Here is a 17,034-nt window from a genome sequence, read left to right as displayed (position 1 = left end):
GGTCGTATCACTGCCTCACTGAGATAATAACTGAACTAATAAAAACTGTTACAGTGGATAGGAAGGCTCTTCCCATCATTTTAAAAGCATCCATTATTTTCCTGTGTACAGGATCACCCACGTTTAAATCCAGCCGGTTCATTCTGTTGCGCAAAGCTTGACTCGGGAGGCTGCATTTATACAGACAAATGGGCATTCGATTATAGAGCTTGATACTTAAAATAACTGGTTGTATTGATGGTGGTCTGGATCAAGAAAACTGGGATCATTCAAAACAGAGGCAGCAGAGGCCAGTTGCCGCATTAGTAGCAGAAAAGGGTACGCAATACCATGAATACAGTAAAAAACAGGCTACAGGTTACAACATTAAAAAAGATACTTTACCTTAAAGTCTTCTCTTCAAGTGGATTTGAGTGGACTGTCATTCTACATGCCCCCATTTCAATCAGCCAACAGAGAACAAGTCACTCCAAAACCAGAGCAAACCATTCCAGCATCTGAGGCGGTCAGGCCCAGACCAGAGGGTGACGAGGAACTCTGGGAGATAGAAGGAGGAAAGGAGAAGGAGGGCAGGGAAGAGAAAGAGACAGAGATAGAAGGTATGGATGGTAGTGTCTTTTGCCTCTAGCTAGTCCTTAGTTTAGTCATTTCTCCTCCATCACAAACCTCCACGTAACTAGAAGGGCAGCGAGCATCCTGCCGCTGTTGCCCGCAGCCCTGCTCAGTGCCTCAACACTCTCAGACTACGTTGGTACATTTGCACAGCAGGGATTTGCACCTCAATGTTTCCTGTATGGCACATGAGGCACATTGTCAGGGGAGAGACCTGTAATCTGTAGATCCGTAAATCATAGATGTCAGCATGTCAGTCCTGTCTGCAGAGTCTGGCTGCAAAGTAATGTGTCCATATACTTATTTTCGGATTTGGAAAAAAGCTGGAATTAAATTTATGGAAAGGCACCAAGACCGAGACCATTTCTGGCAGTCTCAATTCACTGTTGTGCTCTGTAGTACTGTCCATCCCATCAGAGGAAGAGGGGAGGAAACGAGAAGACGACGACACAGAAGAGAAAGGAGGGGGAGCTGATAGAGGAGAAGAAGAGGATAGTGATCAAGAACAAGCAAAGAGCAAAATATGGTCAGAAATAGTGGAAGAGGGTGACGACGAAAGATCTTCAGAAAGAGAAGAAAAAGAGAGATCCTCTGAAAGAGAGGAGAGAGGAAGACCTTCTATAAAAGAAGATGAAAGAGAGTGGAAAGAAAGAATGTCAAAAGAAGGGAGAGATTCAGGAAGTGAGGAGAGAGGCCAACCTTCAGAAACAGACGAAGAAAAGGAGGAATTATCAGAAAGAGAGGAGGAATTGGAGACATCACCTGAAAGACAGGGCAGAGAAAGAACTTTGGAAACAAAAGAAGAGAGATCTTCAGGAAAAAAGGAGAGGGAAAGACTTCCAGAACAAGAAGAAGAAAGAGGGAGATCTTCTGAAGTGCTTTCTTTCTCACCTCGCACAGAACAAGACGAGGAAGAGAGATCTTCTGAAAGAGAGGAGAAGGGAAGAGCTTCAGAACAGGAAGGAGAAACAGAGAGATCCTCTGGTGGTGAGGAGAGGGAACGACCTTCACAAATAGAAGAAGGAAGTGAGAGATCTGAAGGAGAGAAGAAACAAAGGCCTTCAGAACAAGACGTAAGAGAAAAGCCCCCAGAAAGAGAGGAGAGAAGAAGGCCTTCAGAACGAGAAGAAAGAGGAAGATATTCAGAACGAGAAGAAGAAAGAGAGCGTTCTCCAAAAAGAGAGGACAGGGGAAGATCTTCAGAACAAGAAGAAAGGGGAAGGCCTTCAGAACAAGAAGAAAGAGAGCGTTCTCCAGAAAGAGAGGAGAGGGGAAGGTCTTCAGAACGAGAAGAAGAAAGAGAGAGTTCTCCAGAAAGAGAGGAGAGGGGAAGGTCTTCAGAACGAGAAGAAGAAAGAGAGCGTTCTCCAGAAAAAGAGGACAGGGGAAGGTCTTCAGAACGAGAAGAAAGAGTGCGTTCTCCAGAAAGAGAGGAGAGGGGAAGATCTTCAGAACGAGAAGAAAGAGTGCGTTCTCCAGAAAGAGAGGAGAGGGGAAGGTCTTCAGAACGAAAAGAAGAAAGAGAGCGTTCTCCAGAAAGAGAGGAGAGGGGAAGGTCTTCAGAACAAGAAGAAGAAAGAGAGCGTTCTCCAGAAAAAGAGGACAGGGGAAGGTCTTCAGAACGAGAAGAAAGAGTGCGTTCTCCAGAAAGAGAGGAGAGGGGAAGGTCTTTAGAACAAGAAGAAGAAAGAGAGCGTTCTCCAGAAAAAGAGGACAGGGGAAGGTCTTCAGAACGAGAAGAAAGAGTGCGTTCTCCAGAAAGAGAGGAGAGGGGAAGGTCTTTAGAACAAGAAGAAGAAAGAGAGCGTTCTCCAGAAAGAGAGGAAAGGGGAAGGTCTTCAGAACGAGAAGAAGAAAGAGAGCGTTCTCCAGAAAGAGAGGAGAGGGGAAGATCTTCAGAACGAGAAGAAAGAGTGCGTTCTCAGGAAAGAGAGGAGAGGGGAAGATCTTCAGAACGAGAAGAAAGAGCGAGATCTTCAGAACGAGAAGAAAGAGAGAGATCTTCAGAACGAGAAGAAAGAGAGAGATCTTCTGAAAGAGAGGAGAAAGAAAGCACTTCAGAACAAGAAGAGGAAGAGAGATCTTCTGAAAGCGAGGAGAGGGAACGACCTTCAGAACGAGAAGAAAGTGAGCGTTCCCTGGAAAGAGAGGAGAGGGGACGACTTTCAGAACGAGAAGAAAGGGGAAGACCTTCAGAACGAGAAGAAAGGGGAAGGCCTTCAGAAAGAGAAGAAGAAAGTGAGCGTTCCCTGGAAAGAGAGGAGAGGGGACGACCTTCAGAAAGAGAAGAAAGGGGAAGGCCTTCAGAAAGAGAAGAAAGGGGAAGGCCTTCAGAAAGAGAAGAAGAAAGTGAGCGTTCTCTGGAAAGAGAGGAGAGGGGACGACCTTCAGAACGAGAAGAAAGGAGAAGGCCTTCAGAACGAGAAGAAAGGGGAAGGCCTTCAGAACGAGAAGAAAGAAACCGTTCTCCAGAAAGAGAGGAGAGGGGAAGAGCTTCAGAAAGAGAAAAAGAAAAAGAGAGATTCTCTGAAAGAGAGGAGAGGGGAAGTCTTTTAGAACAAGAAGAAGAAAGAGTGCGATCTTTGGAACGAGCAGAGAGGGGACGACCTTCAGAAAGAGGAGTAGAAAGAGAAGAGAGGGGACAACCTTCAGAAAAAGAAGAAGGAAGTGCGAGATCTGAAGGAGAGAAGAAACGAAGACCTACAGAACAAGACAAAAGAGGGAGGTCTTCTGAAAGAGAGGAGAGGGAAAAACCTTCACAAAAAGAAAAAGAAAGATTCTCGGAAAGAGAAGAGAGGGTAAGACTTTTAGAACAAGAAGAAGAAAGAGAGCGTTCTCCAGAAAGAGAAGAGAGGGGACGACCTTCAGAAAGTGAAGAAGAAAGAGTTCGACCTTCGGAAAGAGGGGAAAGAGGAAGACCTGAAGAAAGAGGAGAAGAAAGAGAGGAGAGAGGAAGACCTTCAGAACAAGAAGAAGAAGAAAGAGAGAAGAGGGGAAACCCTTCAGAAAGTGAAGAAGAAAGAGTTCGACCTTCGGAAAGAGGGGAGAGAGGAAGACCTTCAGAAAGAGAAGACAAAAGAGAGAGTTCCTTTGAAAGAAAAGAGAGGGGCCGATCTTCAGAAAGAGGAGAAGATATTGAAACATCTTTGGAACGAGAAGAAAGAGAACGATTATCAGAAAGAGGGGCAAAAAGAAGACCTTCAGAACGAGAGGAAAGAGAGCGACCTTCGGAAAGAGAGGAGCGAGGAAGACCTTCAAAAAGAGAAGAGGAGAGAGACAATAGAGAAAGATCCTCTGAAAGAGAAGAGGGGGGAAGACCTTCAGAACGAGAAGAGGAACGAGCGCGATCTTCAGAACAAGAGCGATCTTTGGAAAAAGAGGAGAGAGGAAGACCTTCAGGAAGAGAAGAAGAGAGAGAGAGATCTTTTGAAAGAAAGGAGAGAGGAAGACCTTCAGGAAGAGAAGAAGAGAGAGAGAGATCTTTTGAAAGAGAGGAGAGAGGAAGACCTTCAGGAAGAGAAGAAGAGAGAGAGAGATCTTTTGAAAGAGAGGTGAGAGGAAGACCTTCAGAAAGAGAAGTAGAGAGATACTTTAAAAGAGAAGAGACATTCTCAAAAAAAGAGGAGAGCAGGAAAACATCTGAAAACGAAGGAAAAGGACATGGAGGACCGAAAAATAGTGGGAGGTCCTTGAATAACGAAGGGAGAGGTCAATCTTCTGAGAGGGATGAAGAGAGAGAGAAGCCTTCCAAGAAGGAACGAGAAACTGAAAGGTACTCGGCAAAAGAGGACAGAGAGAGAGACGAAGCCTCTGAAAACGGGAGGAGATGGCAGTCTGCAAGAGGGGAGGAACAAGACAGGTCCTCTGAGAAAGAGCGAGAGAAAGAAAGCCCATCTGTAAGAGAGGACAGAGAGAACCTCTTTGAGACAGAGTGGGAGAAAACTGACAAAATAGAGGACAAAGACAATGAGAATAAGAAAGGTAACACCCAGCCAAGTAGACGTGCAAGTCAAGTAGAGCATTGTGGATAGCGTAGTATTTTTTAGCGTAGTGGATGGATGGATCTTAGCCTTCTCATAGTGGCTGGATGGATGGATGGATGGATGGATGGATCTTAGCCTTCTCATAGTGGGTGGATGGATGGAGAAGACTGTATGATGGTCTCCTCCTGCTAGTGCTCCATTATTAGTAAGAAGATGGGTGTGTTTGGGTGAAGCCTTCCCCTGACTAGCCCTGAGCTGTGTGTGTCTGTGTTAAAGGAAGTGTGTGAAATGAAATGCATTTTCTCTCTGAAGCTCTGCTGAAGTTTCTGCTGTCTGGAGGACCTCAGCCCATGAGGCTGAAGGGCATCATATACGATGACTTTAAAGGTGAGGCAAATATGATGGATGGGTGGATGCACAGAGGTCAGCCTACTCGTAGTGGATGAATTCATAGATCCATGGCCTTCTGTTAAGAGTAGATGAAGAAGTAGATGGGCGAATAGGTGGATGATGGAATAGATCTTCCTGTAGTAGAATAGACTGGTAGACAAATGAACAGGTAGACTGATATGCATGAATGTCTATCATCTCATAATCAGCGGACAAACGTATGGATGTATGGATCTCAGCTGTCTCACGGCTGTCTTACAGTGGATGATGGTTGGACGGATGGGTGGATTCGGTCTACTCAGAATAGATGAATGAATGGATGGATGGATGGATGGATGGGAAATGAATGCATGACTAGATATCTACCTTCTCATAGTAGATGGTAGATCGAAGTAGATCTCCCTATAGTAGAACAGACTGATCTTGGCCTTCTCATAGTGGGTGGATGGATGGATGGATCTAAGCCTTCTCATAGTGGGTGGATGGATGAATAGATCACTTCCATGTCGACATTCTAATTTAAAAACGCACCTGTTTGACAGTGGCTGCACACGCTGTCTCGGCTTCGACTCAGTAAATCACACGCTGCTCTGATTGTCTCACTTCCTTCACTTGCTTCCTCTTCCTGTCTCTGACCCCTCACTCCTGAGGAAGGTAAGTGTACTTTGTTGCAAAATGTGAGCCTATTAGAATACCTTTAGGTGCAAATGAGTGTGTGAGTACTTGCTTATAAGAGATAGTGTGAGTGAGTGTGTGTGTGTGTGTGTGTGTCTCTGTGCTGAAAGGTACAGACAGCATGTGTGTGAGCGTGAGTGTTTAGTAATTGGTCATTAATATTTCATTGCCTCTCTTGTTAGTGTATGCTGAGATAGGCCCTTTACCAAGTCCTCCTTCTAAAACAGCACATAAATATTTCACCCAAGCACACACACACACACACACACACAAGCAACTAAGCATTTCTGAGGATTAAACTTGATTAAGTGCAAACCTCATTTAGCTGCCAGAACGGGTATTTGGAAAATCTCAAGTGTTCTCTTATATAAACAGCAGGGCTGTACGATATGGACCACAGTCCCAGCGCAGCGACTGTACTGCTGCTCGATAGAGCCGTGATATGGTCATCAAGTAGAGCATGGCGATGGGGAGAACCTAAGACATCCCAACACGAGTGCAACCAGCGCACCAGTGGCTCGTCGGGATTGTGACTGGGTGATAGCCAGTCATCTGGTAGTTGTGCTGGTAGTTGTGCTGGTAGGTGTGCTGGTAGGTGTGCTGGTAGCACCTCGGTGACTTATTGACCAGCGCTCTGTGAACTCTCGCCCCACCGGGCGCAGGTACAGGGAAACGGCCACAAACTCCGAACACACTCACCTTTTACACACATTTCATGCCATCTGCTTCTCTTTGCCTGGCCCGTTTCTAAATCCACTCCCCCCACCCCCCCATCCCCCCCAGGGAGGCTTCAGCGGGGGCTAAACGAAAGTGACTCCCTTTCAGGCCCGGTCAATACGGCAGCTGCAATTAGAGATTCACTATGATCAGCTGATTCACAGTCGAGAATCGGGGAGCCATCGATTCACTTAGCAGTTCACTTAGCAACCCCCATCAAAGAGCTTGAGGGAACACACCAGGAAAGAGAGAGAGAGAGAGAGAGAGAGAGGGAGAGAGAGGGAGAGAGAGGGAGAGAGAGAGGTAAGCTTTTCAATAAAGAGTGAAGGCTGTTTTCATCATGTTCCCAAAAAAACTGAAACACACACACACACACTTCAAATGGGTAAGGCTCCTTACACACAGAGTGAAATAATGCTCTGTCAGCATGCACAAACAATCACACCTCAACTTGTACACACACACACACACACACACACACACTTTCAACTGACAACGCTGAGAGTAAAGCAGGGAGAGAGTGAGGTAAGAAGCATGGATACTTGGACTGTGTCTTGGACAGTTTTATCTGTCTTCAACTAAACAGTAGTTTTACTGACTTTACTGTATTTGTAGTCAGACTTGCTTTGATCTGGATATTATTTGTAGTCTTTCTTGCTTTGATCTGGATATTATTTGTAGTCAGATTAGTCTTGATCTGGACAGTATTTGTAGTCAGACTTGCTTTGATCTGGATATTATTTGTAGTCTTTCTTGCTTTGATCTGGATATTATTTGTAGTCAGATTAGTCTTGATCTGGACAGTATTTGTAGTCAGACTAGCTTTGATCTGGATATTATTTGTAGTCAGACTAGCTTTGATCTAGACAGTATTTATAGTCAGACTAGCTTTGATCTAGACAGTATTTGTAGTCAGACTAGTCTTGATCTAGACAGTATTTATAGTCAGACTAGTCTTGATCTGGACAGTATATTCAGACTTCTCTTGGTCTTGATAGTGTTTATAGTCAGACTTTCCTTGTTCTGATTATTTACAGTAGTTGGACTTAATCTGGACAGTATTTGTAGTCTGACTTGCTTTGATCTGGACATTATTTGTAGTCAGACTTGCTTTGATCTGGATATTATTTGTAGTCAGACTAGCTTTGATCTAGACAGTATTTGTAGTCAGACTTGCTTTGATCTGGACAGTATTTGTAGTCAGACTTGCTTTGATCTGGACAGTATTTGGACAGTATCAGGTCTTCTCCTGATCTTGAGTGGTCATGGTAATGGACCAACTGGTAATTGGACTGAACAAAGGTGGATTTAACTCCATACCATGACATCCATGACCATCCCCTCTTTTTGTACCCTGTCTTTTCCTTTTCTCTTTCAGTCCCTTCTTTCCACCAGAGTCAATTTTCTCCCTACTGTATCAGCTATGACCCCATCTGCTCTCTCTCTCTCTCTCTCTCTCTCTCTCTCTCTCTCAGATTGCGAGTGCTACGGCCACTCCAACCGCTGCAGTTACATCGACTACCTGAACATCGTCACATGTGTGAGCTGCAAACACAACACCCGTGGCCAGAACTGCCAACACTGTCGCATGGGCTACTACAGGAACGCCTCCGCAGAGCTGGACGACGAGAGCGTGTGTGTGGGTGAGCATCATGCATGCATGTGTATGTATGTGTGTGTGTGTGTGTGTGTGTAAGGGGGCACTGGTTCTGGCACTGGTTCTCGGTCCAAACCTGACGGGATGCCGCACTGGCCGCGCTCAGGAACTCTCCGTCCTCAACGGTACTTAGCATCATGACTTCGCTCTGGAGGCCTCTTTGTTTTTAGCAAACACGGGAGGTGTCTGACAGAGGAGAGAGGCGGAGTGGCCAACTACTTTCTGGCTCGCAGAGTCAGAACCGCGCCTCCAGAATTTTAATCGGGTTGCACCAGGCAAGGGTACGAAGAATGCGAATATTCTGGGCTCTTCTGTTACAGCACACAAAGCACATGAGGGGGGCCTTGAATGTTTGATTCTGTTGAATTTTCACTGCAATGTGTTTTGCTGGTGAATAAGAAATCAAGTAGATGATTATCATGCCTCAGGGAAGAGAGGGAGAGGGGGAGTGTCAGAGAGAGAGAGAGAGAGAGAGAGAGAGAGCGCGAAAGCTAGAGCACATTAAAGAGAGTCGGTTCCTGCAGACGAGTGTGACAAGCAAAGCCAACTGCCAGCACGCCGAATCAAAGAGATCTTCTGGCCATGTAAGAACACCAGCCTGGAAAAAAAGAAAATCCCTCCCAACTGTAACAAAACACAGGACAAGAAAAAAAAAGAGACACGACTGAAGCCCATGACAAGAAGAAAAGAAGGGAGCCATCGCCGAGCGGGGCCCTCGCCGAGTTTGTATGGCAGCATTGTGAAATCACAGAAGCCCTCAGTCCAGCGTCTCAGCATTTCAGCGCCTGTCCACTGGGCTGGAGGGAGGGAGAGCTCAGGTGGGAGAGGAAAACTCTTGGCTTGGCAGAAACAGGACAGTCAGTCATCAGTCCCAAGATCTGGGCACCACTCACCTGGCACAGTTCCCAAGCTCCACAGAGAGCCATTTGGCTCCATCAGAGCACACACCGACAGAACAGACGGGAACAGACGAGGGCGCAGAGACACTGCTCACGTTCACCTTGAGCCTGGGGTCACACATCGGCACCAACAACATCCAACCATCTCCAACCATGTCCCATCTAATTTACATATTTGCCTCGGCCATCATCGCTTTCCTTTATAGTTTCAAAGGAACAAAAAAAAAGGAAAAAGGCCTCAAGGCCAACGTTTGGGAAGCCTGCATGGCTTGCAGTGTATAGTAACGCCTACAGCTCGTTCCTAATGAGATGGTCCATCGTGGACGCTGAGGTGTGTTTAGGGTCATAGGGGTAGGATGCTTGTTACCTGTGCCACCGGCTGCAACACAAGGCCAAAGCATGATCCAGGTGAACAGTTGGAAAGGTGTTCTTCTCAGATGCTGAAGAAGTTTGTGGTGAGGAGACCCCTACAGAGGGGTCTTTTGATTGGCCTTTCTAGCAACGGTAGGCTTTAATGCGGCGATGGAGGAAACCTAGCTGTGTGTATGCTGTGTCTACTTCAATGCTCTCGTGAGTGTTGTCCAAAACGTTGTTCTCGAGAATGTCCAAGTGGTCAACATGAAGAAAAACGTGTAAGAGCTGCCATGTAAGAGAAAAAGCTGGGCTGAATAAGATGAATAGCAAAGGTTCTCTAGCTGGTCCTCAGGGACCACCCTGAAGGTCAGGATTATTGCTCTGTCCATAAGCATCTGGACTTTCTGGTGGTCCCTCAGGACTGGTATGAGCACCACTGCCCTACAGAACTGCTGTGAAACTTCTTAGTCTGTCCACAGCGACTGTCAGCTTAGGAGTTTTGGAATGAAAGAAAGAAACAAAGCCCCCCAAAAAAGGACAACTAGGGTCTTCCGTGGATCTGAGGGGAAAAAAAGCTGAGACTTAATGACCTCCTCCTCTCTCCAGAGTGTGGCTGTAACCTGATGGGCTCCCAGCATGACCGGTGTAACAGCACTGGATTCTGCCAGTGCAAAGACGGCACCACAGGGACAAAGTGCGACGAGTGTTTTCCTGGTTACTACTGGAAACAGGGCTGCTACCGTAAGTAGGCCACACACACACACACACACTCATACAACTACATACAACCAACTTACGGGATATAGCCAGGACCAGAGTGAGACCAGGACTAGTTACACTGAATGGCTAAAGGCTTGTGGACGTGTGGTCATCCATAGTTTCTTCTATAAGCAAGTTACAGACTCTAACTTCTAACTGTGGTACATTGCTCTAGAGATTTGATTGCATCACTTGGAGCATCAGTGAGGTCAGGTACTGATGCTGGTTGAGCAGTTTTGAACATTCCAACTCATCCCAAAAGGTGTGGGATGGAGCTCAATCACTCCTGAGAATGTGGTTCTGCTAGTCCACAGTCCAACCCAGGGAGGGTTTACACATTTGCAACCTGGGTTTGAGATGTAGCTGGATAGACTGAGAAGTCAAATATTAAATATGTAAATTTGTTTACATGAATAAACTGCTTGGGCAGTTGTGGTTCGAGCACTAGGTGATCGATCACATGGTTGTAGGTTCAATACCCTAGTCTGATAAGGTGTCACTGTTGGGCTGTTGCGCAAGGCCCTTTACCCATTCTGCTCCAGACGGCGCCACAGCACAGCCCTCTACCAAGACCCTGTGCTCTGATCCCACTATACTATAAACACCATATGGACAAAAGTATTGGGACACCTGCTCATTCACCAATCTCCCGGAATCAAAGGTAAATCGGCGAAAGGAGCATTGGTGCACCCCCAACACTGTTTCACTGTTCCACAGCTCAATGCTGGGGGGCTTTATACGCCTCTAGCCTATGCCTGGTATTAGGCAGCATCAAGGTTCATCAATTTTTATCTGCCCCAGAGAGTCCTATTGTATTGGCAGTGCCTCTCTACAGAGACTAGACAAGCTGTGCAATGGGTGCACCTTAGAGTAGCTGGTTGTACTCATTGGAAGGGGTGTCAGACTAAGACTACCAGACGTTTATCCTCGCAACTAGCAGCCCCGTGCAGCCCAGGAAGCCTGTATTTACGAGTTACTTTGTTTGTGGGTTAATGATCACACTTGTACCCGATTCCCCGGCTGCTTAGGAAACCTCATCTGTGCATTTCCATCGCAATTCATCTTCGGGATGAAACGGGCTGCAAGCCAGAGCTCCTTCCAGTCAGGAAAAGGAAAGAGAGGGGTCCTGTGTGGATTGGCATGTGAAGTACTGTAGAATCAAAGCCACTGTTATACAGTTTATTCTTCATTGTTTTCCGGGATGCTGAGTCATGCCGAACGTTATCAGCCCAGTTTCCTCCTCATTCACAGCACGTTCTGTACTGAGCTCCGATCTGCTCAGTAAAGCCTACAGTATGGGTCAGACTGGCCCCCATTCCCACCGGCACACACTCTAGGTACACACACATATACTGGGCTTTATTATTACTACTGTTATTAGTAGTAGTTGGAAAGGGTTCCTTGCAAATGTTGGGAAATCACTTATTATATGAAGGATTTTTGTAATTTCACTAACAATAATGATATGACCATTAGAACTTCCTACTCTATATATTTGTATTTTTGGAACATCATTCTGGATATGTATGTTATTGGAACTTCAGACTAGAAGTGCATTTTATTAGAACCTCATGACTGTTATGAACAAAATAAAAATTCACATCCCATATGAAGTTCTAAAAAAATATTTAAAAAAAGAACGTGAATTTATATATATATATATATATATATATATATATATATATATATATATTATAAAACTTCATACTGGACGTGAATTTAATAAGAACCTCATTCTGAAAAAAAATAAATAAATCAATCACATCCAGTATGAAGTTTTAATTAAATGTACGTCCAGTATGAAGTTCTTAAAAAAACAAAAACAAAATCCAGTATATGTTCTAATAAATTCCATGTGGATTTTGATTTACATTTTTTTATGGAACTTCAAACTGGACGTGAATTTTATTAGGACCTCATACTGGATTTATATATATTAGAACTATTTTTTATATATTAGATTTTTTTTCAGGATTTTTATTTATTAAAGTTTCTAGTAAAAATTGCATTCTGCACATAACATTACAACTTTATTCTGGATATTTTATCTGAAATTCATCCTGGAAATGATTTTATTAGAACTTATAACCTATCCTATATATTATTATAACCTTATTATAACCTTATTCTGGTCGTGAATTTCATTAGAAATGTATTAGAACTCTAAATATGACTATTGACTGTGACTATGACTATGGCTGAATATTTAAAATTCATTCTGGAAATGACATTAGTTGGAAACGTCCTATTGGGTATGACAACTGAACTTCAAGCTTGATGTGGATTAAACTTGCAGACCTAAACACACACACACACACACACACACACACACACACACACACACACTATCTCATTTTTGGCTCATTTGTCCTCATGGTATCCTGCCAGTGTCACAACAGTGTCAGTGCTATTGTCTACCTTTCATGTCAGTCCCCACAAGAAGAGCTAAGCAGAGTCCCACACTCTGCTTATACACATATAGACATATATAGAAACACACACACACACACACACACACACTCCACCGTCATCGTTCACCTGCGTGAGGCAGTTTGAGGTCAGCTGAATGCAGCACCTGCTCTCGTTAGTGGCGGCAGCGTGCAGAGCCTCTTTGCGGCTTTTTAATGGCGTTTGGCTCGTGTGTTAAATGTGGCAGGCAGAGTGGCCTGCAGCCTGCTGGACGTCCCACCCCCGTCTCAACACCCAAAACCGCTGACTCACAGAACACACACACACTAACACTGTGCAAGCACTATCGGGCAAACACACACAGAGAGCTGCAAATAGAGTGACCATGCCCAAAGTGACTCATCAGATACGGTGAGGGGTAGGGTACGGCTGCAGGGACCAGGGAAATGCAAGAAGGGTCAAGGGGGTCCGGGACCAGATCTGTCAAATTCTGAGGTCCTGAGTGGCGTAACTGTCAGGTTTGATCCCTAGTGATACCACTCCATCTGTGTCCGGGATTCCCAGAGAGCATAACGGTCCTTGCTCTGTGTGGGTGGGAAGGACGGCCCTCCCTCTCCCCCCATCATTTAGAGTAATGTTAGCCAGCACAAGCAAGCGTTAACTGACATTCGGCTTCCAATGATAGGGGGAGTTGTAGCTAGTGGGTGGGATTAGGTAATTAGTCAATTGGGGGTGAAGAACTTGGGGAAGGGGAGGGGCATTCCTGAAATCCCTCCCTCTCCCAATCTAAAGTCCGATAAATTCCATCTCCACCTTTAGTGCCCATGACAAAGCTTCTGCCTGTATCCCACCACCACCATCCCATCCCCTTCCTTTAACTTCGCCGGACACCCTTCCTCTGATAAGGGATGTCCTTCTCCCAAATTTAGATTCCCCCTACCAATTTACCAATTCCCAGCCAATAGGTAGGACTCCCCGATCACTGGAAGCCACTTAAAGAACACAAGAGTGATGGGGGGAGAGGGAGGGCCATCCTACCCAACCAAGTCCGGACCCCCTAATGGGTTATTTAAGCACTTTATTTTTCTTATATATAAGAATAAGGTCAAGTAAGGGGGGCCCCTGGTGGTTGCAGGGCCCTGCACAGCCGCATGTGTCACCTATTAGACAGAGCCAGCTCTGTTAGAGGGACACAAACGGCAATCCACCAAATGACAACCCCCATGATCGACAGTGCTCGGGTACGACCGTCCACTGAACATCCTGCTAACATGCCTCTCTCTCTGTTTAGCGAACGTGTGCGACGAGGAGCTGCTGTTGTGTCAGAACGGTGGCACGTGCTACCAGAACCAGCGCTGCGTCTGCCCGCCCGAATACAAGGGCGTCCTGTGCCAGCACTCGCGCTGCGAAGGCGGGAAGAAGTGCAGCCACGGCGGCGGCACCTCCCTTGCGGCCGCCACGAGTCTGGCCCTGCTGCTGCTGAGCCCGCTGACCACGCTGCTGCTGGCCACTGGGCCCTGACACTCTGCCCGTCCTCCTCTCACACCAACACAAAACATCCACAGACACCCACATCCACAGGGGCGGAGAGCTAAGGACCCCACCCCACTCAGGGGGTCACGTGACTACTGCAGTGGGAAGCAGATGGATAAACAAAAAATTAATTAAACAAACAAATAAACAGCAAAAAGACTCCAGATGAGAGCTTTTTTTTTTTTATCATGAAGGAAAATCATACCAAAAAAATGTATTTAGGGTGAAAAAAACACACCACTAACACAATCACACAGCCACTGCACCAGTGAGAGGACTCTTCGTCGGAAAGGGGCGGAGTTAGAGCAGCTTCACCTCCCGCGCCGCCTCCCCCTTGACCTCAACCTCAGCCAGCGCTGCACCTTTCTGCACTCAGACTGACCGAGACAAGCGAGAAAGTGGGAAAGGGACACGCCCTCGTGCCCGGGTCTGGAAAAACAGGTGCTGTTACCACGGTAATGGAGACAAGCTCCGCCCTCACGAGGTCACAATGCTCTGCTGCTGTTTTGATTTTTTTTTTTTTTGGTTTGGTTTTGGGGGGATTATTTTTTGATATTACAAGTTAATATATATAACAAGCTCACTGTACAGCAAAGGCAAAAAATACAGAAATAAATATAAATAAATAAATAAATAATAAAAAAAGGCTAAAGGTTACAAAATCAGTAAATATCAACGTTGTAATATTAATAATATTAAAGACTTTAGGCACCACAGTTAGAGAGAGACACGGTATATTCCGCACACGCACACACACTGCGAGTCTTTCTACCAAACGGGTTGCCACTTAAATAAAAAATATATTTATATATATATATATTTATATATATATATATATATATATATTTTATCTGTTAAAAATATGTCCATCCTCAAAGAAAACATCAAGAACACAAGAAAATCCTTTTTAATATGATCATTTTTATTCCGATTTGGGAGCCATATTCACTGTATAGACGTGACGGGGTGGTAAATCCCATCCTAAAATAGCTGTAGTTCTCCATGCGGTCAAGTTTCTAACCTACCACACACATGCCAATCCATTTGAAACAGCATTTTCTGGAAAAGTTAAATAAATAAATAAATAAATAAAACGGGGTGTGACAGGGTGGTTGGCTTGAGCCTGTCTTACAGTTAAAAAAAAAAAAAGCATGTAACAAAAAAAAAAAAAAAAAAAAAACACACAACAGAACTTGCCTTTCATTGTTCCCGGCTGCACCAAAGGCTCAAATGATGTCACTTCCTTATCGTGATGTCATTTAAGGCCACAGTACATTGTTTATAGACTAACCAGACAGGTTAGTGTGATATTTTGTCAAAAAGTAAAGATAAAAAAAAATATATTAAAAAAATATTATTTGTTGAGATCAGCCTGGACATTCAGAAATTGACAAGTACTGAAGAAAATTTCCAAACATTCAAAATATATTACTCTTTAAGAAATAACATCGTCTCAAATATCTTAATCGAGGACACTTGAATTAAATGCTTCAGGCTTTAGAAAAACACTTTGGGCGGTATGATCGACAATGTGTATCCCAGTACATGTGAAAATGTCGGCATATATATATATATGATACACGGTTTATTACAGTATTTTAATTTACCTTAAAAAAATTGCCGAATGAATTTCCTTCTTTTAAAACTGGACTTAAAATCTTGGTAGAAACAGTTAGCCTGCCTTAGCCTGCCTAATATACATATTTATCTGGAAAAAATGTAGATCAGATATTTTTAGTGTAGAAATCAAAACGAAATAATGAATAAATAAATAAAATCTGTCTTCATTGCATTTTTTACGACACATCTTGTTTAAGGCTCAGTTTTACCTCAGAAAGCCTTCACTGTAGCGAGTTCAGAAAGTGCTTGGACCCCACGATTTATGCACAACTTACGCAGAGCTAAATTTCATCCTGCACTTCTTTGTTGCGTAGTGGAATTACAGTATGGAAGACATTCCGACATTTTTTTTTAAAAACTGTTAAATTAATTTTTTTAATTTTAACTAGCATCTCATTAAACAAACATTTTGGACGCAAATGGCACCCGTTTTGCGGAACGACTCGCCTGCAGGGGTAAAGAAAAACAGCAGTATACTTACATTCTACTATTTTTGGTAGAGATGATTATTTTTGTTGAGATTTACAGCTCTGTAGTAAAAGGGGAGGTTTTATTGCACTGTGGCTGTACAGTGAACTTTACAGCACTCTAGCATCTGCAGTAGTCCAGCAACTATAAGAGTTTTATCACAGAGGAAACGTCTATTGCACTGTAAACTTTACCGATTTTGAGATATTACAGGAGATTATTATTATTATTATTATTATTATTATATAAAACCAGAGAGAGGATCGGGTTTATGGGCACAGATTATATTTAAGAGGGAGAAGAGAATATAGAGAGGGGTCTGTTCTACCCCCGTCCCCCCCGTCCCCACGCCAACATATGCCAGGCTTGCAGCAATATGCCAGAAGGACCTGACAGTAACGTCTGGTAATGTAAAGGTTCCAGAAATGCAATATCTCTCACACCCTGACTGTTGTAGGACCTTGCTGTACACCAGAAGCATTACGAGATGTGAAAGGCTGAGATTTTACCACACTGTAAACTTTACAGTAAATGTGACTGTTAACATGGACCTCAGCTGTGTGTTTTGTGTGAGTGTGTTACTGACTCTGATACTGAAGAACAGGCTAAAGAAAGATCGCGTAAGGTACAGGTGCCCGAGTCCAGTCCTGGGGGTCTGCTGCTCTGGACAGTGAAATGAGATAAGGGTTACTATGGTTATGGTTGGGGTTAATGTTAAGATGGTTGGGGTTAGGGTTATGGTTAGTATGGTTATGGTTAGGATTAGTATGGTTATGGTTGGGTTAGGGTTAAGGTTAGAATTAGTATGGTTATGGTTGGGGTTAATGTTAAGATGGTTGGGGTTAGGGTTATGGTTAGTATGGTTGGGGTTAGGGTTAAGGTTAGAATTAGTATGGTTATGGTTGGGGTTAATGTTAAGATGGTTGGGGTTAGGGTTATGGTTAGTATGGTTGGGGTT

The 17,034-nt window shown here is 44.4% G+C and overlaps 1 protein-coding gene across 2 annotated transcripts in view; it reads left to right on the top strand.

The window, feature by feature from the left end:
* ntng2b (netrin g2b) overlaps nt 1-16,620 on the top strand; it is a 70,596-nt gene extending 53,976 nt beyond the window's left edge. For both annotated transcript variants that reach the window (XM_072662292.1, XM_072662291.1), the window contains 3 exons: nt 7,853-8,020; nt 9,894-10,028; nt 13,747-16,620. In XM_072662292.1, the coding sequence (XP_072518393.1) occupies nt 7,853-8,020; nt 9,894-10,028; nt 13,747-13,976 (533 nt within the window). In that variant the 3' untranslated portion in view covers nt 13,977-16,620. The remainder of the gene's footprint in view (nt 1-7,852; nt 8,021-9,893; nt 10,029-13,746) is intronic.
* The last annotated feature ends 414 nt before the right edge of the window (nt 16,621-17,034 follow it).

This window comes from Salminus brasiliensis, chromosome 18, assembly GCF_030463535.1.
Source record: "Salminus brasiliensis chromosome 18, fSalBra1.hap2, whole genome shotgun sequence".
NCBI lineage: Eukaryota > Metazoa > Chordata > Actinopteri > Characiformes > Bryconidae > Salminus > Salminus brasiliensis.
This window is presented reverse-complemented; position numbering and strand designations above follow the sequence as displayed.